This window comes from Puma concolor, chromosome A1 (genome assembly GCF_028749965.1).
Source record: "Puma concolor isolate L17-30 chromosome A1, mPumCon1.1.hap2, whole genome shotgun sequence".
NCBI lineage: Eukaryota > Metazoa > Chordata > Mammalia > Carnivora > Felidae > Puma > Puma concolor.
Window position 1 is genome coordinate 106,514,216 of NC_141667.1, and position 24,311 is coordinate 106,538,526.

Below are 24,311 nucleotides of genomic sequence, written 5' to 3' on the forward strand. Positions count from 1 at the left end.
ATCTGGTCTTTGGAAACAACCTAAATAGCCAACAATAGACACATGACCAAATAAATTAGGGGATGATCTAAACAAATGCAGAGATATTCTATATTCTTGGGTGGGATAACAATATTAGAAACCTGTTGGTGTCACTAGGAAATCAAGAAATAGAACTTAAAATGAGATAAAGGTTTTGATCTGTTAGTCTGGCAAAAAAGGAAGAGCTGGATAAAAGCACCGGTGGGATGTGGGGTTGTAGGAACTGCATGCATGGCTTACAGACATAGACTAGTGTAGCCATTCTAGGACCCTCTGACAACAATTAGTCCAATTAAGTATGTGGCCCGTGAATTCTGCTAGGTTATATTTCCCAAGAAAATTTCACATCTCCACAATGATATTTAGTGCAACATTACTTATGGAGGGGGAAGTTCAAAGCAGTTTGAGTGTTCATCACTAGGAAAATGGGTAGATAAGTGTAGAAGATGCCCACCATGGGTATGATACAGTAGTCACAAGCAATGGATTAGATTAGATACAGCTATGGCAATGTACTTGAATCTTAAACATACAGTGTTGGAGGAGGTCATCAAGAGGACAGGACTACTCGTTGACACATGAGCAGGATCTGGGCAATCAGAGGCTCCTCATGCCCTCCCCTGTCCTTGGAATGTACACTCTACGCCCCCCCCCCCTTCCCACAGTGGGAGCTGGTTTCTAGAAGCACCCTTAAGAAAGCAACATTCTGTTGATCTGGATGGTACAAGTGACTGAACCCAGTTATGGCCTCTATATATAAACTGTTAAGATTCTAGCACATGGTTGTAGTGATCTACTTGTCTTGGGGCCACCGAAGGCAAGCCTCATATGTAAGTTTCCTTGCTTATTAAACCTGCCACCTACCAATCTGGAGTGGTCTGCCACTGTCTTCGGTCTCTCCTCCCCCTTCAGGTACAGGGGCCAGTTTGTGGGCCAAGAGAGAGAGCTTGATGGGGAAAAAAAACAACCCCAAATGACATATTAACATAGCTTTTATAAATTAAAAATACACGCATACAAAACAATATACCAGTATTTTCTAAGAACACAAAAAGATAAACCATGAATTAACACGGCTGCCTAGAGGGTGGGAGGGGGGATAAAAGGAAGTGTGGGGATAAATTAAATGAACTCAGGCATAAGCCAGCTGAGAATTGGTGGGACGACCCAATCGTCTGCATCAGAGGCTCTCGGCTATCTATGCACGTGCACGTGAATGAAAGCAATATAGCACACCCATAAAGTGAAATGCCATGTAGCCATTAAGAACAATATTGCACAGTATATTTATAGACATTGAAATATATTTGTGATTCAATACTAAACAGAAGAGGTCAGCAAACCTCACCTCCACTACTATTTCAGGTTTTTGAAAAAATTAAAAACCTATATAAATTGAAGAATGATGAGCGGCTGGTTGGATGGCAGGGATTCATTTTTCTTCTCTTCTGTATTTCTAATTTGCCTTCAATGACCATGTTATGCAATGAGTTTTGCTGTTTTTTAAGACTTTTTTGCTTTTTCACAAAGGTGCAAGAAGAATAAAGAGGTCACTGGATGTGAGAATTTACAGATAGCAAAAAAGGAGGCAATCTTTTTCTAAAGCTTTGTGTTTTTATTTTTATTTTATTAAAATAATTTTTTAGGGGTGCCCGGGTGGCTCAGTTGGTTGGGTGTCCAACTTTGGGTCAGGTCTTGATCTCACGGTCTGTGAGTTTGAGCCCCGCACGGGGCTCTGTGCTGACAGCTTGGGGCCTGGAGCCTGCTTCGGATTCTGTGTCTTCCTCTTTCTTTGCCCCGTCTCATTCTCTCAAAAATAAATGTTAAAAAAAAATTTTAAATATACATTTTTTAATTTATCCATTTTGAGAGAGAGAGAGAGAGAGAGATTGATTGATTGGGAAAGCCAGCAGGTGAGGGGCAGAGAGAAAGGCAAAAAGAGACTCCCAAGCAGGCTATATGCTGCAGTGCAGTTCGAGCTTATCAACTGGGAGATCATGACAAGAGCTGAAACCATGAATCAGGACGCTTAACCACTGACCCACCCAGGTGCCCCAAGGCTTTGCGTTTTTAAATCCAAACGGTCAAGCCCAAGCTTCACCAGTTGCTCTTTTTCTCTGAGGTCAGACAGCCGTGCTTGTTCTAAGGATGTCCATGTGAACAGAGCAGCAGGCCGAGGAGCTGGGACTTGCACTACAGGGACAGCATCACACGGATGGATGTGGATGGGCACCTAGTCCCAAAAAGTAGAAATCTGTCTCCAGCCTGGGAAAGTCACTTCGGCACAGCACTGTGTAACACAGCGCGTGTATTCCAACGGGGCCGAATTTTCAGGCAAAGGATTTTTCTGGAGACAGGTTAGAGCTGGAGGATATGGTGATGCCAGCCTGACATATGAAGACGCAGTAAATGCAACATGCTTGCTTCAGGCATCGTAAGCATCTTCATTCTTCACCTCCTGGCTACTGACAGCCATCTCCGGGCAGTGCGTAATGTAACAGCAGATGAGTATTTGTGAGAGGCTTTCAGCTTTACAATGTTACCAGACTTTCTGTAAAGCGGTATGGGGCAGTACCTAGTAATCATATACAACATATCTTTCTTTTCTCTGTGTCTGAACAGACTTGACTGGCAGGTCACCAAATACATAGAGAACGACAGATTTGGGAGCAGGTTCCCTTTTTGACGTGCTTGCCTGCATCCATGTGTTGGGACAGAGTCCCGCGGCCAGCCTGTGACAAGAGATGGCCATCTTGTCTTTTGGAACACACATCCCAGAAGTCAGTAGGAGGATGCTGCTTTTCTGTGAGGATTGCTGCTAAGATTCCCGTCCCGGGTCCAAGGAGTCGGAACTGTCAGAGAACTTGAACCTGAGCCAGACTGACTGACTTTCCATATGCAGAAAGTCATGAAACTGACTTTCAACAACGCATTTTGGGCATTTCTAGCTTTTGTAGATACAGAAGATGTAATATTCACTGGGGTAGAGGTAGAAGACAGGAGGAACACAAATGATCACTTTGAGCCATGAGTTCAAACCACACCGATAGACGGGTAAACATTTAGAGTGTTGCCTGACCACTGAGTTCCTTAAGGCCTGTCTGATACCAGAGGAAGCAAATTTCTATAGTTAATAAAGCTGCACTTTTTCATGTTACATTTGTGTTATGAATCCCCAGATGCTAGATGGAAAATTGCCTGCTGATTAATTAGAATTAATAAAGGAGCCCTACTACAGAGAATAATTAGCTTCCTTGGCTCGTGGTTTCCCACCGATCACCAAACGTGTAATTTTGCACCATATGATTTTTCTGCATGTAAAGAAAGAGACAATGAGATGGCTTAGATCATTCACAGAGGAGCCTAGATCTGAATTCAATTACATGACACCTGGTAATGTTTAGAAAGGTCAAGAGCTTTGGAGCCAGAAAAAATCTGGATTCTAATCCAAATTCTCTTTACAGGGTGTATATTAAACAAACAGCAGAGCCTGTCTGGGCCTGCTTCCTCATCTGTGAAATGGGGATGCCACTTTCATCTGGTTTGGGGCTCAAATGAGAAGGTAGATGAAAAGCATCTTGCCCAGCACTATGCACATATTTATATATATAAGGCAGAAAATAAATGTTAGGCTGCTTCTTTCTTTTCTGCCAGTTTTGGTGATTTTTGATGATGAGAAAACACACAGGAAAGGAGGAAATGCAAGATGAAAGGGCACAGTGGTAACTGATTGGTAACTGATGGAGGAAGGTAATAGGAGATAACAGGGGAATTGAAGGAGATGGCTTCACTGAGGAAGAGACCGTAAAAAAGATAGCGACCTTGGTGTGGAAGCTGGTAACTTCTGCGGCCAAGGAATAAGGTTGGTACAAAACGTAGGAAGGCATTATAGGGAGGCTTAATCTTCAAGAATAGAACATGTTTGTGTAAGCTAAAAAAAAAAAAAAAAAAAAAAAAAAAGCAAACCAGTCCAATTAACAAAAAGCAACCTGCAAAAAACCCATGCTTCCTATAATACACAGTAATATTCAGTAACACTTTGGAGATGTATGTGTAGATGCAAGAAAAACATCAGTCATTATCTTTTCATGCTAAATTTTTATTTCAATGTTATGCAACTGCATAAGTATAAATATTTGTTCAATATACAACAATTATGACATCCATAGGGAATTTCTTAGAGAAAATAAGACTGCAAACACTTTATTGCACAGATCCTAACAAACTTTTAAGCTGGTAAATCTACAGCTGGGAGTACTACCAAGGAGCACATCTTACAATCACAGGAGACTGACCAAATAGAACACAGGAGAATTCCTACCAGCTGATTGGAGAGGTTTACAACAACAGACAGGTATTACATGAATGCAACCTTAAGTACTCTTTACCCATCCAAAATGCAAAAACATATTTGGCCAAAATGATAATACACTATACAAAATATACATAAAAATATCATTTGTAAACAGGCAGCTAGTTGTGCTTTAAAGGAAACTGGACAGTTAAAAAGCAAAGGCTGTAAACCATGAACTCCCTCCCCGACACACCTGTCGTGATGTCTGAGTACAGATGATTGGGTTGTGACAACTGCCAAACACAGATATGAATTATAAATGTTGAGACCACTTTGGAAACCCATTTAAGTTCTTCTAAAATATGCGTTTCTTCTACCATTTCACAACGTAGTGATGGGGAATGGCTAAAACTACACGGGGGCGGGGGGGCGGAAAACAGGGGTAGGGGGGGACTTTTTCTGTTTGCCAACTCATTTTACAAGGAAGGACAACCCAGCAGTCAGTTAAGTGATGCCTTTGTTTTTAGAGCAGGGTTTACAGTCCTGCTAAATAATTTACAATCCGCAGGCTGTGCTTTAGATGAATGATTTAGATACTAAGACATCCGAGGGGGTTTGGGTGCTGAATTTGTATTTATTGGTAATTGTTTTCCCTCTTGAAAAACAAAACAGAAAATCCTGCTATGGATCCCAAACATCTTATAAATACTTATCTGTGTGTATTTTCTCTTAGTGCCTTAGTACTTAGGTCAGCAAGTGCCGTCTTACAATACAAAACAAGCCTCCAGGACAACTGCAACAAAAACAAACAAAAACCCCCTCAACACTAAAATGATTTGACGAAGTCTACATCTTCCATGGTATACAAAATTTAAATAAGGCTTAGCAAAAGTAAAAAGGACAGTCACATTCAAGCACCAAATAGCTCCACCAAGTCTTTTTGTTAAAAAACGCTGCTCTTTATTAATACGTTTTTTTTTTTTTGCATACAAATAAAGAGATCATGTTATGAAATGTATGGAGCTACTCGATGCATCAGAAATGAATGTGAAACCCAGGAACTTGCTAAAAACAGCAAGCTTCATCTACAACATAAGGCCCCAGCTATGTATTAAAATGTATCTGATGTCCTGATTATTCATTAATATATATGCTATGATGCCAAAATCCACCCCCCCTTTCCCTCAAAAATGCAAATTTAAAACCTCTTCCAATGCCTGATGCTTATTACTCAACTTAAGTACTATTGGATCTGCGTGTGGCCAGTAATTTTCCTTTTTGTTCAAGAGCAGGGCTGGCACAAGACTACTACAAAATGTGTGCTTCTTGGACTAGTGACTCATAGCATCAAGGCCTGAGTTTAAGAGCATGAAAAGAAGGGAAAGTGAGAGAAATAAAGCTGACGTGTGTTTATAGCCTCCACTACACCCAGGGTGAAGACCCGACATATATACCCACAGACAAGGATAACTGGCCTTTCAGACAGTTGGACCCAAGATCAAGTGTCCACTGCGATGACTGTAACATGAATATGGTTAGCTCTGCTTGTTCCGGCCATTCCTAATGGAGGAAGAGTCCAAATGCAGTGACTAGAGTAGTTCTTGCTTTAAGATCTGGAAATCTAGGTAGGCAGATACAGTACTCTCAAAATCTTGGGTTAAAAAGACACACACAAACTCACCATCTACTGTATTTAGGGCTTTCTTTCATCTTGAACTCTACTCAGAATGTTTTAACTTAGAAAAATGTAGTCTTGAAATATTCTCTGAAACCAGAGACCAAAACATGTGGGTGGATGTGTATATACACACGAGTGTGAGTGTATCTATACTCTTACATACACCCGGTTTTAACCATTTTGCTTCATTACTACGTGATGATAAGTGGTAAAGCAAAAATCCTACTGGAAAAAAAAAAGAAAAGAGAAGAAAAGAAAAAGCTGTGGTAAACAACGCCATCAGCAGCAAGGTATCACTCTACATCCCAAACCAAACACATTGCTAGGTATTTACAGAGAAAATCTTTATCCTCAACAACCTTCCACTGTAAAGGTGTTTCTTTATTGTTGTTGTTTTCGTTTTTCGTACAAACCCTCTCTGGTAACAGTGTTATGGGTTACAATTGGGAAGGCAATTGGAAGAAGGTCCCCTCTTTCTGTCTCTCTCTCCCTCTCCCCCTCTGCCTAGGGGCTCCAGGCTCTGCCTGGCGGGCGTTCCCACACAGTGCTGGCTTCACAAGGTAGTCAAGACTCAGGTACACATTCAGGTCGGGTCTCCCCAGTCGGGCCTGGGGCCTGCCCCGTTACGAGGCCTTTTTGTGCGGGCTGCTACGCAAACTCTCTTTCCCCCGCCTCTGCCGCACCACAAAGTCCTTCTCAGAAGAAAGGGCGATGGGCCGGTCAGGGTTTGGAGCTGGGGATGCCTTGGTCACTTCTCTGCCCACGCTCTGTTTCCTAGTCTGAGAGGGCGGGGCTGCGACAGGCTCTTTGCCTTTGGTTTCTCCTGTGGTGGCAGATACCGACAGGGCCCTGTCCCGGTGGCCGGCTCCCCCTGCCACGGGCGGGCTGGGGTGGTGCAATTCCAGGGTGACGGTGGAGCTCCGAAAGGATGGCAGAGAGTCGCTCTTTGTCATGTGGGTTCTGCCGTCGCCCCCGGGCAGGGTCTTAGCCGCAGCCCCGCTGGCCTTGGCCAAAGATGTGTCACCGCTAGTTGCAGCAGCCTCTCGAGCCCCCGGTCTGGCCTCAGGAAAGCTGGAGGAGGAGCTCAGAGACTTTTCTGGGAGGGCAGTGGATCGAAAAGAACTCTGTCCGGTGGCCGAGGGCGACCGTTTCATGCCGCTGGGCTTGCCTGCCTCAGTCAGCGGCTTCTGGGGACTCAGCACTTTCCCCTTGGCCTCTGGCAAGCCTTTCCCCACAGCAGCTGCTGGCCTCTCTGGGCCTTTTGGCCGGGCCTCGCCGGGTGCCAGGGAAAGGCTGGCCTCAAGCTTCCCGCCGTCTGCTGGAACGTAAAGTGCTTCAGTGCATTTCTTCCCCTCAGACTTCCTGTCCGTGGCGGTGGCAGCCTGTGAACTTGGACTCCTGTCTGTCTGTCTGCACACAGCGGGGCAATCTTTCACAGTGGATGGTTTGGGGTGCTTTGGAGACACGTTTTGCTTTTCATTGACAGGGGCAACTTTCTGGTCCGCCGATTCACCCCCTCCTGGGTGTCCTTGCTGCGGCAGATGCGTGGGCTTCTCTGGTGCCTCCGGAGACCGCCTGCCACCGGTGGCTTTTAGCTTAGGGTCTAGAGGACCCCCTTCGGTGAGCAGCGGAACTGAGGGTCCACTTCCTCCCTGGCTAATCGCATTGGTGGCTGTGTTCTGGGAGCCTGGGAGGGCAGGGAAGGCCTCCGGCACACCCTTACTGCTGTCCTTCCCTTCTCGGCTGGGGCCGACCTGCGGCTGGGCTGCAGCCTCTCTGCCTGCTGCAGGCCCAACGCTTGGCTTCTGGGAGGAGAGGGCCCTGTCAGGGTGCTTAGACTTTGCGGGGATGGAGTCGGGGCCAGGCCCAGACTTGGGGCTGCTGCTTTCACCATGCACTGCAGCGGGCCTGGGAGGGCCCTGGAGGCCCAGGCTGGGCTCTGTAGTACAGGGCTTGCCCCCCGGCTCTCTGCCTGAGGAGTGGCTTGGGGAGCCGCAGTGCTGCTGAGTGGCCAGGCTGGGCAGTTCTTTGGTGACCAGCGGGGGCTGAGAGCTACTGCTGACGTGCTTTTGTAGAGGCTGTTCTTTCCTTTCTGGTTCCTTGGGACTGTCTTTCGGCAAGGATGGGAAAGCAGAGAGCTGGGCTTCCTTCCTACGTTCAGTGCCTGGTGGCTGCAGGGACCACCGGCTGGGAGGAGCTTCTGGCTGGGGTTCCGGGCCACCTCTTCCTCTGCCCAGCTCCCTCTCACGAGGAGTCCCTGCTGACTGCAAAGAGGAGTCCTCCCTCGCCAGGGGCCTCACCTCATCTCGGCCATCTCTGTGGTTTGTTTTCCCACAAGGTGCCCATGCTTTCTCCAGGGCTTGGGTCTGAGTGCAGGAATCTGGACGGGTCCTTTCCCCGGAGGGGAGATTTCTGGAATTGTCACTGGTTTTAGCAGCTTCTGGAGGATACAACTCCACAGAGGGATCCCTGTGGGAGTCAGGTCTCACAGCGGACCGCTCGCTTCTGGCCGCGGAAGGGCCCCTTTCAGAGGATTCCCTCCCACTTGGCTTCTCTCTTGAGGCGGTACCTTCAGGCAGCAGCAGGCTGCGTGACCTGGATGGGTCCGCGCTGTGGGGGTTCAATCCCAGGGAGGGGAGGAGTTTGGTGTCAGGGCTATGGTTTTGGTGTTTGCTGGGGCCCCCCTCTCTCCGCTGGGGATCGCTTTCCATGACCGTCACTGTGCTCTTGGCTGCATGGGAAGCTTTCCTATCCCGCTTTAGCTCTGGGTCAGAGCAAGGCACGGGAGCTGCTGGTGAATTCTGGAGACCCCGGCTGGGGGGTGGGAACCGGGGCTCCAGCAGGTAGGACTTATTAATCCTGAAGCCAGCAGGGGAAGGCTCCCTCTGACCCGCCGTCTCACCCTTCTTGCCCCCGGTGCTGGGGAGAGCCGGTGGCACAGAGGGCCTCACATCACTGGCCGGGCTGGGGCTCTGTGCAGGCTCTGGGGAAGGCAGCTCTGTCTTGGAGGCCTGAGGTCCAGACAGGAGAGCAATATCCAAAGTGCCCTCAATTGGTTTCAGGCAGGACACAGACCTACCTTCCAGTTTATACTCAGAAGGGCTTTTCCGGACGGGTGACTCAGGAGCAACCAAGCCCGGCTTCTCTACTCCACCGTCCACCCGCCCAGCTAGCGCCTTGAGAGGGACAAAGGAGACAGTGCTGATCTGAGCCGTGTGGGCACTGCTCATGAATGCTCGGCTCTCAGAGGCCACTGGGGTCTCCTGCTGTCCACCCATGGACCGGACGGGGTTCCCGGGCAGGCTTTCGTGGGCACTAGACGTCATCTTGGGCTTGAGCACAGTGCACAGGCCGTCATCTTTGTCTTCAAGTGACATTTTCTTTCGGAGGTAATCGATGTTGGCCAGTTTGCTGTCTAACTTCTCACATCGGAGACACTCCTTGGCCTGGGAGGCCTTCTCCGTGTTTTCACCCTTCCCAGAGCTGGACCTATCAGCCGAGTGGCAGAGAGTGTCCTGGAGGGTGCCAGGAGCAGAGGTGCGCTTGAAGTCACAGATGCCCTGGCTGTGGTCCCCAGGTGCTGGGCCATGGCCAGCCGCTGCCCCTTCCGAGGTCACTCCCTCGCTGGCCCGAATGCTGGCCTGCTTGTGAAGAGCCCCTTTCAGCAGGCTGCCCACGGATGGGGCCTCCTGCAAGGCCACTTTGTTATCAAAATGACTTGACCTTTCTAAAGCCTTCGGATAGATTTTCTTCTCTCTCTCTTCCAGCCTAAAAGTAGAGAGGTTTTCTAAATCACTCCCAAGTCCATGGGATTTCTGGTGGGGTTCTTGTTTCTCTGGGAGACCATCTGGCTTCTTCACCACCACCTTGGCCTTGAGCTTCTCTCGGTCCAGCTCATCCACAGACTCCTGTCTCCCCAGCTTCCGGGAGACAGGACGCTTCAGGCAGCCTTGCTCCACAGGCCTGGCGCGGCTCAGGGAAGGGGCGTCACACACATTCTCCTCCAGGCTCTGCAAGGTCACTTCCCGTGGAGGCTGTTCCCTCGGCACCTCCTCCTGGGTCACCTCCAGGCTGTGTTTGCGGGAACACAGGTGCTTCTTGTCACTGCCATAGGAGGGAGACAACTTCTCCTCTGACTGCACGCGCTTGAGCAGTGGGGACCTCGGGGGCTCTGCACTCTTGGGCCTCACGATATGTCTGACTATGGTGGGAGGGGAGTGCATTTTGCTGGGAAAAGCTTGAGCGATCTTGGAATTGCCAAGCGAGTGTCCCAACAGAGGGGATGGTGACCGCTGAGGGGAGGTGGGCTGTGGTGTTGGAGAGGGGGTCCGGGCCAGTGGGGAGAGGGGGATGCTGCCAGCCGACTTCCGCCTTCCAGAACGGTAGCGCTGTCCGCTGAGTTTGGGGGCCAGACCATGTAGGGTGCTGGGCCGGATGTGTCCTGACCCCGCTGGGGAATTGGGGGCACTAGAGCTTGGGGAGCTGCTCTGAGAGGAGTTAGTACCTGGGGGTGGAAAACAAAAAGCCATGAGCAATGGACTCCATCCCTTTTCTTTCCATGCTTCCAACCCAAACGGTTGTAGGTCGGGTCAGATCAAGGTCAGCAAATTGTCTTAGCATCTAACTCTATTGAGAAAATGCTTTTCAGGTAAACCTCCCCCCACATCAGGGTTCAACCCCGTATTTCCTGCCTTTATGGTCTAAATAGACGTATCTTATGACTATCCTTTCACTTACACCTTCTTTTTTTTTTTTTTAAATTTTTTTTAACGTTTTATTTATTTTTGAGACAGAGAGAGACAGAGCATGAATGGGGGAGGGGCAGAGAGAGAGGGAGACACAGAATCGGAAACAGGCTCCAGGCTCTGAGCCATCAGCCCAGAGCCCGACGCGGGGCTCGAACTCACGGACCGCGAGATCGTGACCTGGCTGAAGTCGGACGCTTAACCGACTGCGCCACCCAGGCACCCCTGTTTTTTTGTTTTTTTTTTTTAAATTTTTCACTTACACCTTCTTTCATTACGCTGGAATAAGCCTCCCAACCCTCAGGAGCTCAGATAGTGACTCTGACCTCCTCCCACCTCTCCCCTACTGTCTGGGCCAGGAGACTCACTCACCTGATGGGAAGTCAGGGGTGGAGCGATAGCTGGGCGTGGGGGACCGGGGAGACAAGCTGTGCGTTGGGGAGCCTGGGAGGCTCTCCCCTGATGACAGGGACCGGTTCAAACAGGAGAAGCTTCGGCTGGTGTGGAGTAAAGGAGAAGGCTGCTTGGCTAGTTTTTTAAAAAGGGATCTCCTCCTAGAGCGGAAACAAAAACAAAGGAATCAGATTCTACATAGAGGGCCCCTCTGTCTCCCCACAATATGGGTGTGCTCAGTTTCACACCTCTGTGCCAGTACAGCGACACGGTGTCAGACCCCACACTAAGGTGTAGGTTCCCACTCCCATATTAAAAACCTTATGACTCAGAAAAGAAGGGTCTTTGCTAATGTACAACGGAAGTTCTCTTAATTCCGAATACTTTAAGAAGAAGCAACAAAATAGGAAGAATAGAAAACATAGGAAATATATATTCATTTATTTATCTGTCAGGGTTATGAGGAGGGTGTTTTGTACCCACAGCTGTTTGCTGTGCTTATTCCACTGTGGGCTCTTGAATATTCCTAATGACCATGTAGGCGGTACATTTATGTAGAAAAAGCGACAAAGGTGAACTGAAGCTTATCATATCAGCAGGGCACCACACACTATATAGCTGCAGCAGAAGCAAATGAGTATTTGGTGCTCAACAAGCATATCTTAAAGGGGGGAAAAAAAGCTTCTGATGACTTAGAAGTACATGTGGCTGTAGAGAGCTCTTTCACCTTTAAGGTCAGGCAAGCCTCACTCCCCGCCAGTGAGCTTAAGCAAAGGTTTACATGCTGCTACACCCCTTTGATACAGTGTGTTCTGTTTAACTTAAAGCACAATCAAAATCTAAAGCACACTTTAAGAAAAGTGTATGAATCAGTCATTAATACAAAAGACCCCATCTCAGAATTCGTGTGTGTGTTTTATTTGAGTTTAATAAATGCAATAAATGTACTTGGGTTAAACAATGAAATCATTTTATCAAGTTCCTAATGACAGACAGCAACTCCCCTGCTCGGCCCTTGGCCCACTCCCCAGAGAAACTGCTTTCTACTCCTTTAGCTACTTCTCCTGTTTGTCTGCATATTGCTAAGTAATCTCGTTAAGTTTTCATTTTTCAATTTTAGAAACGATCTACTGATTTCCTAGGACAGAAAATGAGAGTTAGACTCTTACACAACCCCCTTCCACCTTCAGACCAAATACACTTCCCCCTTTTCTACGCCTCCCTCTAGAGCTAAAACAAAACTTTCAGTTAGAAAAGAGGCGGAGCTTTTCTTTTATATTCTAAACACTGTTCACAGCTAGGCCATGCGAAGCATCATTCCATTTCCTTTCTTGCAGGACTTTGTCTTTCCTGGAGTGAATACGCACCCCTTTTTCATTTGCTTCTTTCTCCACATTTCTGTCATCAAAACCCCTCTTACTACAATCAGACACATTAGATCCAAGCGGGCCAAACGGGGATGCTGCTGTGGTGTCACATGGGGAGCCCATCCAGACAGGTGCCTGGCAAGAAATGTCCCCACCAGAAACACACACACGCATCTTGCCGGCGTCTGCAGAGAGTACAAAAGGACTCACAGCGCCTCCCAGATGGCAAATGTGTAAGGCAGTTACATCGGCAGTCAGTAAAACAAAAACCTTTATTTTTAAGCTTATGTGGATGCTTTTTAGATATAGTTATTTTAGAGTATCTGGCATTTAAAAAAATAGCAATTGTTAAAAAAAAAAAAAAGCAATCGTTTGTTCTCAGATAATGTAAAAGACATTACTGAGTGTACATTTAATGCTAAAAACTGCCTGAAGGTCTGGGGCCTCACATTCAACTCACCTGAAATCCAACAAACAGCAAAGCACTGGTCATGGTACTCATACAGGAAAAAAAAAATGCGATCTGAATTCTTCCGCGATCTAACTATGGAAATCTTTTCACTGTGAAAAATGCTGTTATGAATGTGAACTTTAATGTATTAATATTTGAACCACAGCACCAAATTTCTCACAGAAAAATGAGTCTTTCCCATATATAATTGTTTAAATTAAGGAGTAACTTTCGTCCAACACGGGCATATTAAAACCCCACGAAAATCCTGCTTTAACTAACCTTTCTAGACTTTCTTTCTTCTTCGATTTCTTGCTCCGCCTCACCATCCGGCTCTTACAGCTGTTTCTCCTGGCTGGTCCCGTCTTGATGGACGTGTTTTCAAATGGGGTGGTGGTGATTGAGACCTTATTTCCACTCTATAAAAAAAAAATGGGGTGGTATTAAAGGGAAAATCTGGGAGCACACAGGGTCAGAAGTGGGAAAGTACGTTCAAAAACAAATAAAGATACGTAAGGACGTACATACAAGAGCCTTCCATGTCTAAATAGCCTTTTAAGCAGTGGCACCCTGACAGAACACGAAGGCAAAATGTTCGGTTTCTTTGAGAGGGCAGGCTCTGGACTCCACAGATGTGAGTTCAATCCAAGTTCTATGCATGCCCTGAGCAGGTTGCTTCTCCTCTCTGTGCCTCAAACATGTACACTATCCAGCAGTAGAATCACACCCATCTCACAGGGGCTCGTGTGTGCATTACCCGGGATGGAGTTTGTAAAGCCTGCAGCACCAAGTATGACACAGGCAAAGGACTCTATAAACAACAGTGATCTTCATCCATATGTAGTAAGTATAAATGAGCCCAGGGGCTGTCTGTTGTTGGTTGATTTATTTTTCTTTTTTCTCCTTTTTGTGTTTTTCCTTTGACCTAGAAATCATAGACCAGCAAAACTGAATGAGACTTTTATTTTTAATTATTTTAAAAGATTCCTTTGCTGGCACCATAGAACCTGTCAGCTTGCAGATCTGGGAAGTTTACGCCAGCGAGTACAAAACAGCCTTTCTTTAACCAGGTCATGTATGGGGAGGTAACTCCTGGTAAAATTCTGGGACTTTCACTCAGTGTTGGGACAGGGCTTGCCGGGCAGGCCCTGGGGGTCGACAGAAGAGAGGAGTCAGAAGCTAGGCTGAGGGGCGCCCTGGGCAGATGGTAGAACTGATCCCCTTTGCTCCAGCATTAATGACTTCTTCTTGAATTTCTTAATAACCAGGGGAAAAACATGTCCTTTCAAAGTCACAGATGGCCCTGATTACCTCAAAAAGATAAGAAGTAAAAGGAGCAGGGTCTTTTAAAAGGTCTATGCCCAAAAAACGCCTAGCAATTCAGCTGTAAGTGGTACTAAGAGATGGGGAGTTAAGTATGGTGGGGGCAGGGACCAAATCAATGGGGATTGATTGTTTTAATGTTAACATCTACCCCCACCACCAGCTCCCACTGCTCCAATTTGGGAAGTAATACATGACATTATAAGAAGAAATTGTAAAGTATAAGTAAAAATAAAAATCATTGAGAAACTTATTGCCAGCTAACACTGGTAATACTTCAGTATATTTCCTAATCTTTTTTTAGGCATGTATGAATTACGCATGCACACAGACATACGTTGTCGACAACTTTAATCTTAATTAATCTAATATTTAGTTTTATGTTGTTTTTCCATTTCTCATTATAGAACTTGAAAAACCTTCCCCACATCACTGAATAGTCATTAAGAACATAATTTTGGGGGCATCAGGGTGGCTCAGTTGGTTAAGCATCCAACTTTGGCTCAGGTCATGTTCTCATAGTTTGTGGGTTCAAGGCCCATGCAGGGCTCTGTGCTGACAGATCGGAGCATGGAGCCTGCTTCAGGTTTTGTGTTTCCCTCTCCCCCCCCCCCCCATCATTAGTGGTCTCTCTCTCTCTCTCTCTCTCAAAAACATTAACAATTTTTTAAAAACTTAATTTTTATTTGCTGTATAATATTCCATGAGATGGGTGAATCAAAATTCAACTATTTTCCTACTGCTATTATTTCCTACGTTTCAGTTCTTTTAAGACTTGCCATAAATATCATCCTCCATAAATCGTTGTCCTAGTCTCTGTCATTTCCCTTAGATTACATATGTGAATCAAAGGGTCTATCCAAACTTTAATTTTTTATTTTAGAGAGAGAAAGTGCATGAAAGGGAAAGAGGGGTGGTGTGGGCGGGGAGAGGGAGAGAAAGAAAGAAAGAGAGACAGTGAGAGACAGAGAGAGACAGAGAATTCCAAGCAGGCTCCACACCCAGTGCAGAACCTAATGTAGGGTTCAATCCCATGACCCTGGGATCATAACCTGAGCTGCTATCAAGAGTTGGGACGCTCAACGGACTGAGCCATCCAGGTGCCCTAAACCTCTTAAAGACTCTTAGTATATACTAATACACTATTTTCCAGAAAGTTTATGTCAATACATACTTTTGCTGGCAGCACATACAGACTTTTCTTACCACAGGTTTGTCAGAACTGAGTATTAATGTTAAACACATTACCAATTTTATACGAATAAATTGCAATGAGTTTTAATCTTCATTCTTCGACATTGTCTCATTTATTTTGGTCATTCCTATTTTTTTTAGGAAATGACCTGTTCATGTCTTACATCCACTTTTGTGTCAGTAAGTTTAGTATTTTATGAATGATTTTAGAGGGTTTTTTTTGTGTATTTAAGAACATGTAATCTCACACCTAATGTCGTAATTGTAAAAAAAAAAAAATAAGATTTGAACTGGAACAAAAGAAAAAAAATATTCTGCAAGAACAAACTGTACGTTCTATATGCAAATGCCAAAAGTTCGAAAATAAACCCTTATCTGACAAAGATTGATTCTATTTCTTGTTTAAACAGAACATTCAGCTTAAAAGCATGAAAGGCCTATGAATGGAGGTTGTGTGGAAGGAGATCTCTGCACAAATTGAGGGAGGCCATACTACAATTTCAGTTTCTCCTATATGCCTTAAGTGAATGAAAAAGTAACAAATATGGCTGGAGTTCATCTTTCACTGCAATTCTTTCAATCCTTTTCTACATTCATACGCAGAGTAGACACAGACAGCCATCATATGTCCACTGGGGCTGTCCCACTGTGCACGTCACTGAGCCTGAATCCAATTCCACCCTTTCTAGCATAATTCCCCACTGGTTTTTCTATCTTTATCTGTAAGAGGCTAACAAGGCCATTCAGCCTTTTTAAAGCACATTTTGAGCATTAAAGCATTATTTCCATATATTCTGTCACTTTATTTTCACCACCAAATTATGAGGGCTGTTTTGTTTTGTTTTTGTCTTTTTTTTTTTCTAATACAACCTTGTGAGGTGCGAATGGATTGTTACCCTTCATTATAGATGAGGAAAACAGATTCAGGGATGCTGAGTTTCCTTCTTTCTCAGGGTCACAGAGCCCGTCTTAAGAGCCCACACCTGGCTCTCTGCCCCTCACCCCCACTGTCTGCTCCTCACAGGCATGGCGTGACCTGATCGTCCTCCACCTTTCCTGCCCCTGGCAGAGTAGATGGCTTAGACTTAACGGGTGGTGGCGAAGGAACCAGGCTCTGGACAATATAGGGAATGATTGATGCATCAGACTGTCAAGAAGAAATGGAAGACATATAAAAATAGCATAAACGTTGTATGAAATAAAAATAAATGATGAACAAATCTCATCAGAAAAGTTACAGCCGGGGTTTTTAAATCAGAGCACATCACTGCATTCTGTACAAATGTTCCCTTCCCCTATTAAAAACCAAACCCAGTTTTCTCTTTCTTGTTTCTATATATGGCAGAGGACAGTTTGCTTGACCTATACACTCAGAAAACTTCCCTAAGGAGGAACTACAGACACTCAAGATGCAGAGTGCAAATATTTCACTGGGAGCATTAACGATCATGCAAATGGTAAATGACGGGAAAAATAACTTAATCCACAATAGGGTGAGAATCGAAAAGCCTGCCACCTGGTGGATCCATCAGCTGCATGGAGGGCTGCCTGAACTCAGTGCAATGTGTCTTACTGGGTCAATTTATCCTCAATACATTCTTCTGAAGGAGCGAACTCTTGTAAGAGAAATTCTGTGTCACTTGTTTAAAAAAAACAACAAAAAATGGTGCCGGTGGATTGTTAAATGTTCAATTTGTTCACTTTTACTGTAAACTGTTGGTATAAACTGTGCACGGTGCGAGGGAAATTATTTTAAGCTGGCTGAACTGAATACAATGGCAGGCTAACCATCTCTTCCCCTCAGTCTGGCTCCAGGTTAACTTCTCAGTTGGCCTTGGATAGACTATTTTTACATTCCTTTCTCTGCGACATGCACATGGGGAATGTCACGCTTTCTGCAGGCCTAGGTCTTTGCTGTGACTCACATCCTCCACAATCCAGCCCCAGCCAGCCTGCACACTCCATCCCACATACAAACCCGGGCTCCGGTCACTCGATTTGTGTACCTCAAGTACTCTGAGCTTTCTTGGCCTTGCATTTGCACACACCCTCTTTGTTCTGCTGAGCCCACCCTGTACTCCCTTCCCATACACTAACTCTCCACCCATCCTTCACAGCCCTGAACAGATAACCCCTGTTTCATCCCCCCGGAAAGCCATCTCTCCTTCAGAATGTGGGCTAGATTTACAGTCGGCTCCTTATGTTTAACACTTTGTAGACTTGGTTTCGCCACTGGTTTTCCACGTACTCTGGTGGACTCATGCCAAGCACGGGCTCCAAAGCCACACTGTGGGGTGCAAATCCTCTTTTCTGCTCCTTCCTAGCGGGTAGCCTTGGGCTGCTTTGTTAAATTTCTGCTGCTTTCATTTCTTCATCCGTAAAATGGGAACAACGTTGTTTGCAGGACCTGCTTCACAGCAAGTGAGGATTATAGGGGTTCAGCTACATAAAGCACTATTACCTAATATTCTTATGTGTTGTCTCTTGTGCGACTCACCCTTCAGTATCTAACACAATGCTATGCACGTTTTTAGGACTTGGCGAATATGTAAGGATGGTCATAATGACACTATTTGATGGCCTCCATTTTCACATCTAAAGGCTCCCCAGAGTTCATAGAAAGGAAATTCTTGAAGCAGGGACTAATGAAGTTTTAGGGCTGCTTTTATGTGCTGGGTATTGAAACTAATACTATCCCCAAAAAGCAATCTGGTTTACTTGAGAGTTTCCCAGATTAGAGAGGTTAAGCCGGGCATGTTATCATGTGCGTCAATATGGACTCCATCCATCACTGCAGTGAGTGCACAGAGATTTCACTGCTCTTACAAAGTTCTTTTAGAAAGCTACCCAAAAGCAGAAAGGAGGGGATCACCTCCTTGCAGCAGGACCAGTGTGAGGCAAAGCTGAAGGAGCACGTGGGAAGGGATTCTCAGAGCCAATGGGGAAGTGAACTGGAGAAACACATTGATTCTGTAATTCCATAGATCTATGATGAGAAGTGACTTTGGACAAGCTTCCCTGTGGATATGAGTTAGTGCTCCCATAGCAGGTCTGCTTGGAAGGTGTGAGAGTAAATGAAACCACATGTGAAGACGTGAAATGTGGAAAATGCTTACTCCGTTTGCAATCTGAAAGATATTGTACTGCATACGAACTAAACAGATATATAGCAGCCTCAAGCGATGGCTCTTCCACCTTTTTCCTAAGGTGCCATGACATTTCATGAAGTAGTTCGCAAGTATAGAACACGAAATCAAGAGGGGTGCTTGGGTGGCTCAGTCGGTTGAGCGTCCGACTTCAGCTCAGGTCATGATCTCACAATTCGTAGTTTGAGCCCAACGTTGGGCTCTGTGCTGACAGCTCAGAGCCTGGAGCCTGCTTCGGATTCTGTGTCTTCCTCACTCTCTCTCTGCCCCTGCCCCGCTTGTGTGCTCATGCTTGCTCGCCCTCTCTCAAAAATAAATAAACATTAAAAAAAAAAAAAAAAAAAAAACAAACATCAAGTAAACAGTACCCGAGAATACCAAAATATAGCCACTACCCTGATGTTCCATGAGTGATGTCACGAGGACGCCCGGTGTTGATCCTACTCCCTTTACACGCTGTCCAAGAACCGCTGTTTAAATTTGGAAGAAAGCTGCATGATTACACAGTTCACTGGAAAGATAATTAAATCCCTCGTATCCTTTTTGTTTCATTACATTGGTCGCTCCTCTCGAGTGCTTCCTTTATGAAGCAGAGGCAGGACCCTCTGCTTGGCTCTGCGACAGAGCAGGCCATGGCTCCGGAGGGTGCCAAGGCTCTCCAATACGGCTTGTTTGCACAGTTTCAGAGACACACTGACTACATCCAGGAATCAAGGTGCACCCTAACCAGAGGAGGACAAAACTGTATGAATGGGATTGGATTTGGCTAAGACACTTTGCCAGACACCTTCAGGAGAAATATACATTCAAATTTCACAGAAGCAGGCTTTAAAATCCACGATCATATCTAACACTCCATAAAATAAATTATGGAAATAACCAAATGCATCAGCAAGATAAACAAATGCCTATTTTCTAAAGATATATACACTTCAGTTTATTATTTCTTCTTCTGATTTTGTGAGCAGACCCAGGAAGTGATAGGAAGATAGGTTGTGGATGAAGCGATGTTGCATGTAACATAATGCTGTTACAAAGAAGGTAGAGAGCCAAGCTGATGTTACCAATGAAAATCCCTTGACCTTCTTTTAAATGCTAATGCAAAGACTGGAAAAAGCTCTAGCAGAATGAATAACAACTAAGAAAACCTCACTGTAATACACAGACTTATTATCCAAAAGAAAGGGTGAGCTCCTAGAACAGATCAAGGAGCATTTTAGAGACAAACAACACTTCTGTCTGCCTACTTCGGAGGAGCCTAACCTACTTCGGAGGAGCCTAAGGCATGTGTATTGGATATGAAGACAGAGGGAGGGAAAAATCCAAAACAACCTTCCTGGACTCTTACTCACAAAAGGTCAAGGGGCACCTGGGTGGTTCAGTCAGTTAAGCAACCGACTCTTGGTTTCGATTCAGGTCATCATCTCACAGTCTGTAGGTTCAAGCCCTGTGTGAGGCTCCACGCTGTCAGCACAGGATTCTCTCTCCCTCTCTCTCTGGCCCTCCCCAGATCTCACGCTCTCTCAGAATAAGTGAATAAACTTAAAACAACAACAACAACAACAACAACAACAACAAAGGGGTCTATCTGTGAGCCAGCAATGGGGCACCCCTGGACCATAAGAGCAGGTACTGTGAGAGAATCTGCTGGTCAGACTCATGAGTCTTTATATCCCATCCAGAATTTAGTCTTGCAAAGCCCGAAGTCCTATCAGGCGACTTTCACAGACAAGGGATCCCAATGCCCTGCCTCCCATTTCTTGGGTTCTTACTATGAGAGAGTTGTTCCATACCAGGTGGACAAAGAATATTACCAGGGACAGATGGTGATCTAAACTGAAAACCTCAGGTTGTACCCACGGTGTCAACTCTTTCTGTTCAATAGCCATACTTGAAAGTATAGACTAACCCCAGCCCTTTCAAGCTGACTGACAAACTGAACAGCCTGCATATTAAGACATGAGTCAAGACCAACAAAAGTAGAAGTGGGGTATTTGACCCCCTCCATGGTAACTTTTGGAAAGAAAGCAAAAGAGGACCCCAGCATTCACCTCAATTCCATGAACATTTATTGCGTACCCACCTGTATATCCCAGGTATTGGGTAAATGCTGGAACTACATGGGAAGATGTCCCCTGCATCATCAACCGGTAGGTATGAATGACAGCAAAGTCAGGCGCCACCCCCTACAGACTTTGGTTTTGAGCCCAAGACCAAAATTTAATTAATAATGTGAATTAATCAGTGGCAATAACTTTCCTACAACCTGCTACTTCGCAATGGACCTCTGAATATGCCTGCTATTACTACTCTCAGAACCTAAGCCAACCCTAATCTTTTGAAGAATACGCTCATATTAGCTTGGGGAATGACAGAAAAGGAGAAAAGTCATTTAACTGCACTTATTTTTGGAAGGCTTAGCACACCCACTTCTTTGTAGTGCTTTCTAAATTTCTAATTTTCTTTCCTGTTTCAATTCAATGAAATTTCTCTGTGATGTCTCTCCCCACTCATAGAATATTCTCTCCAAAAGTATAACATTCCTCCCTCTGCGACAGTCCTAAGTTAAACTTCATCTGCTTCCATACATCTCCTATATCTCCCATATTTCTCAAAGGCAAGGACTATACCTTCATTCCTGTGTTACTAATATGTACTATGGCACTGGGCTCAGTGCGAGTGCTCTGAAAAGAGTCTGAATGTACATTATCTAAATGGCAGGTACATATTTATGTTCTGTCCGTCAACAGACTGTAGTTTATCTGAAACCATGGCTCACACCTCTCTGTATACAACTCCTTTACAGCCCCTTTCAGTGCCCAAAAAGCAAGAGATCATCCATAAATCTGCTGATTTGTAAAATAATCTTACAACTAGAGACTCTATTTCTGATCACTGACTTCTTTTTCTGAACAAATTTAAATTTTTTTTTTTTTTCAACGTTTATTTATTTTTGGGACAGAGAGAGACAGAGCATGAACGGGGGAGGGGCAGAGAGAGAGGGAGACACAGAATCGGAAACAGGCTCCAGGCTCTGAGCCATCAGCCCAGAGCCCGACGCGGGGCTCGAACTCACGGACCGCAAGATCGTGACCTGGCTGAAGTCGGACGCTCAACCGACTGCGCCACCCAGGCGCCCCGTGAACAAATTTAAAATCAAGTACAAATTCATCTTTGTTTTTACAAGAGCCATATTTGGAGCTATAACTTTATATTCTACCGTCAGCAGGTGACACAGCAAATAAGAGAACTGAAGGATCAGTGTAGATTTTCTCTCTCCACTCACATTCACGCTTCTTGTGATCTTAACTCCGTGGGCTTTATTCAGCTTACATTCAAAACAGAAAATGTTCTATGTTCAAAATCATTTGTGTGAGGGCCTAATGATTACTAGAACCCCTTCCTCCATTGCTACTTACTTCTGTCATCTACAGTGTATGTGTATATATTTCCATTTCTATTTTTCAAAGGAAATCCAACTCTCAGACTGAACCTTCAAATCTGACCTCATTTTCATACCACTTCATCTTCCATTGTACTGGAATAAAACTTGCTGAATGGCCCTGAAGAAAACCATAGGTGACTTCCCAACAGCTTTTACTATGTAAGGCTCATAAAGTGAAAAAGAACTCTTGTTATTCGTAATTTAGAATAAGAAGTTACATTCAGAAGTGATTGTGCAGATAGAAGGCCATGTTTTTTCATGATATATAGAACCAGCAAATTCATATTTATCTGTTTCTTCACCTTTTATCACACTTTAAACCACTGAATACTTCCTCAGTAATAAGACTGTTTATGCATGCATCATAGAGAATTCTAGAACTTAAGGAGAGAACTCTTGGTACCAGTTCTTTCTGATGACCTTTACTTGTGTGGCATGGGCATAAAAAAGATAATACCTTTAGCAAAAGCTCTATAACTTCCGTGTGGACAAGTCCATGCACTGGTTCTCCATTGATGTGTGTGATCAGATCCCCAGCCTTCAGTCCTGCTTGGCATGCTGGACTTCCTTCTTCAACATTCTGAAGTCCAAGAAAAGAGTATAGATTGATCAGCCAACAAATGGCAACCTTAACATCTACTGTTTCTTCTGGGACAATATTCTGGGTGAATTAGCAAATGATCCTAAGCTTCTAAGAGGAAATCAATAAGGCATGGTTATTATTCCTTTTCTGACATCATCCTAAAATAGGACACTTACTTACAAAATTTCAGGTGAGTGGGAAAGGTAGTTAGTTTTGTTTGTTTTTTAATAAAAGAAGGCCAGGAAAAAATTAAACAGAAGGGTGACAATAGGACCATCTTGGACAATTTCTACCATGCTGGCATGCAAAGTGGACAATCAAATATGAAAACTGGACAGAATTATGAGAAGTTATTAGTTTTTTCTCAATTCAATGCCACCATATAAAGGGAAAGGGCATGAAACAGGTCCCAAAAGCCAGCTTAGCAGAAAAACTGTTTGCTTATAAATATGCCTCAGCCAACTTATTCATTGTCCAGTTTGGCTGGGAATGAAAAGTAACAAGGATGAGAGGCTGTTGATCTCACCCAAACAATATGGTGCACTGTATAGATGTCGCTGTCTCCCACATACACCCGGATGGCTCGGATGGTAAAACCGTAGTTTTTCCCTGAACTGTGGATCACAATGGGCTGATGTGGACTGGCAGAAGCTCCTGAAGAATCTCGGCTGGGAGAAGAATCTCGTGAAGAAGAAGGGTCCGAGGACAGGGAATGGGGGGACATTGGACTTCCCAGGGGAGAAACGGCAAACATATCTGCAACACAGAAGCCAGTCGTTAGAGCCGATGCTGATCACACAAACATCCATGCAGCCAGCCCGCACCGCATGAGCCCTGCAATGATGGGGAGCTCAGCCACACAATAAATCCATTCATTTCTCATCAAGAAATAATATAAAAATATTTATATTGCTAACTAGGATGGCTTTCCAAACAGGGGATATTAAGAAGACTTCAAAAGTGTCTGTACTGCAACTAATTTTTCAATGAATTCTGTGAGGTTAGAATTTCTTCATTCTCTATGCTAATTAAAACACACACCAAACTTAGTCCCTACCTGGCTGGGATAGCTTTAGTTGGTATATTTTGTTGTCCTTAAATCAGAGATGCACAAATTTCAAGTATGCCTTTACACAGAGAAGACTGTGGAGACTATAGTAAAAGATTCTCAGGCTCCAAATCTCAGGCTCCAAATCAACAAATTTAACATGGTCCTTTTCAAACATACGTGGTCAGGAAAACAATCCATCAAGTTACCAGTTCCTTTTTACAGTACTACTGAACTAGTACTCAAGTGATTTCGATCAAGACAACAGTGAAATGTCAATTTCTTTATGAAACAATCACTCCTAATTATTATGAATACAACTGATCGCTTCCTACAGTACCTACAATTCTAACAATGATTCTCAAAGATAATACAGGTGAAATAGAGAAATTTTAAGAAAACTTAATACCACAATACCAATTCTATTCTGTTTTTGTTTTAAAAGCAAACACGCTTTTATTGTTGATATCACTGTTCCATCCATGTGAGTCTAAACAGATCTTAATTAACTGGCCATGTGAAATTGTGTGTGTGTTTGACAAAAAGAATGATCCACTAAAGATGCTGAAGTTTAAATGTGAGCTCAGTCAGAGGCAGGCTACTATGTGCCCAGCGTTACTGAA

The 24,311-nt window shown here is 44.8% G+C and overlaps 1 protein-coding gene across 14 annotated transcripts in view; it reads right to left on the bottom strand.

The window, feature by feature from the left end:
* Nucleotides 1–4,099: 4,099 nt before the first annotated feature.
* The window catches only part of MAST4 (microtubule associated serine/threonine kinase family member 4), a 567,430-nt gene continuing 547,218 nt past the window's right edge, over nucleotides 4,100–24,311 (bottom strand). For all 14 annotated transcript variants that reach the window (XM_086699818.1, XM_025923864.2, XM_086699814.1 and 11 more), the window contains 5 exons: nucleotides 23,167–23,396; nucleotides 22,515–22,637; nucleotides 13,232–13,368; nucleotides 11,111–11,292; nucleotides 4,100–10,497 (listed from right to left, as the gene is read on the bottom strand). In XM_086699818.1, coding sequence (XP_086555944.1) covers nucleotides 6,617–10,497; nucleotides 11,111–11,292; nucleotides 13,232–13,368; nucleotides 22,515–22,637; nucleotides 23,167–23,396 — 4,553 coding nt within the window. In that variant the 3' untranslated portion in view covers nucleotides 4,100–6,616. The remainder of the gene's footprint in view (nucleotides 10,498–11,110; nucleotides 11,293–13,231; nucleotides 13,369–22,514; nucleotides 22,638–23,166; nucleotides 23,397–24,311) is intronic.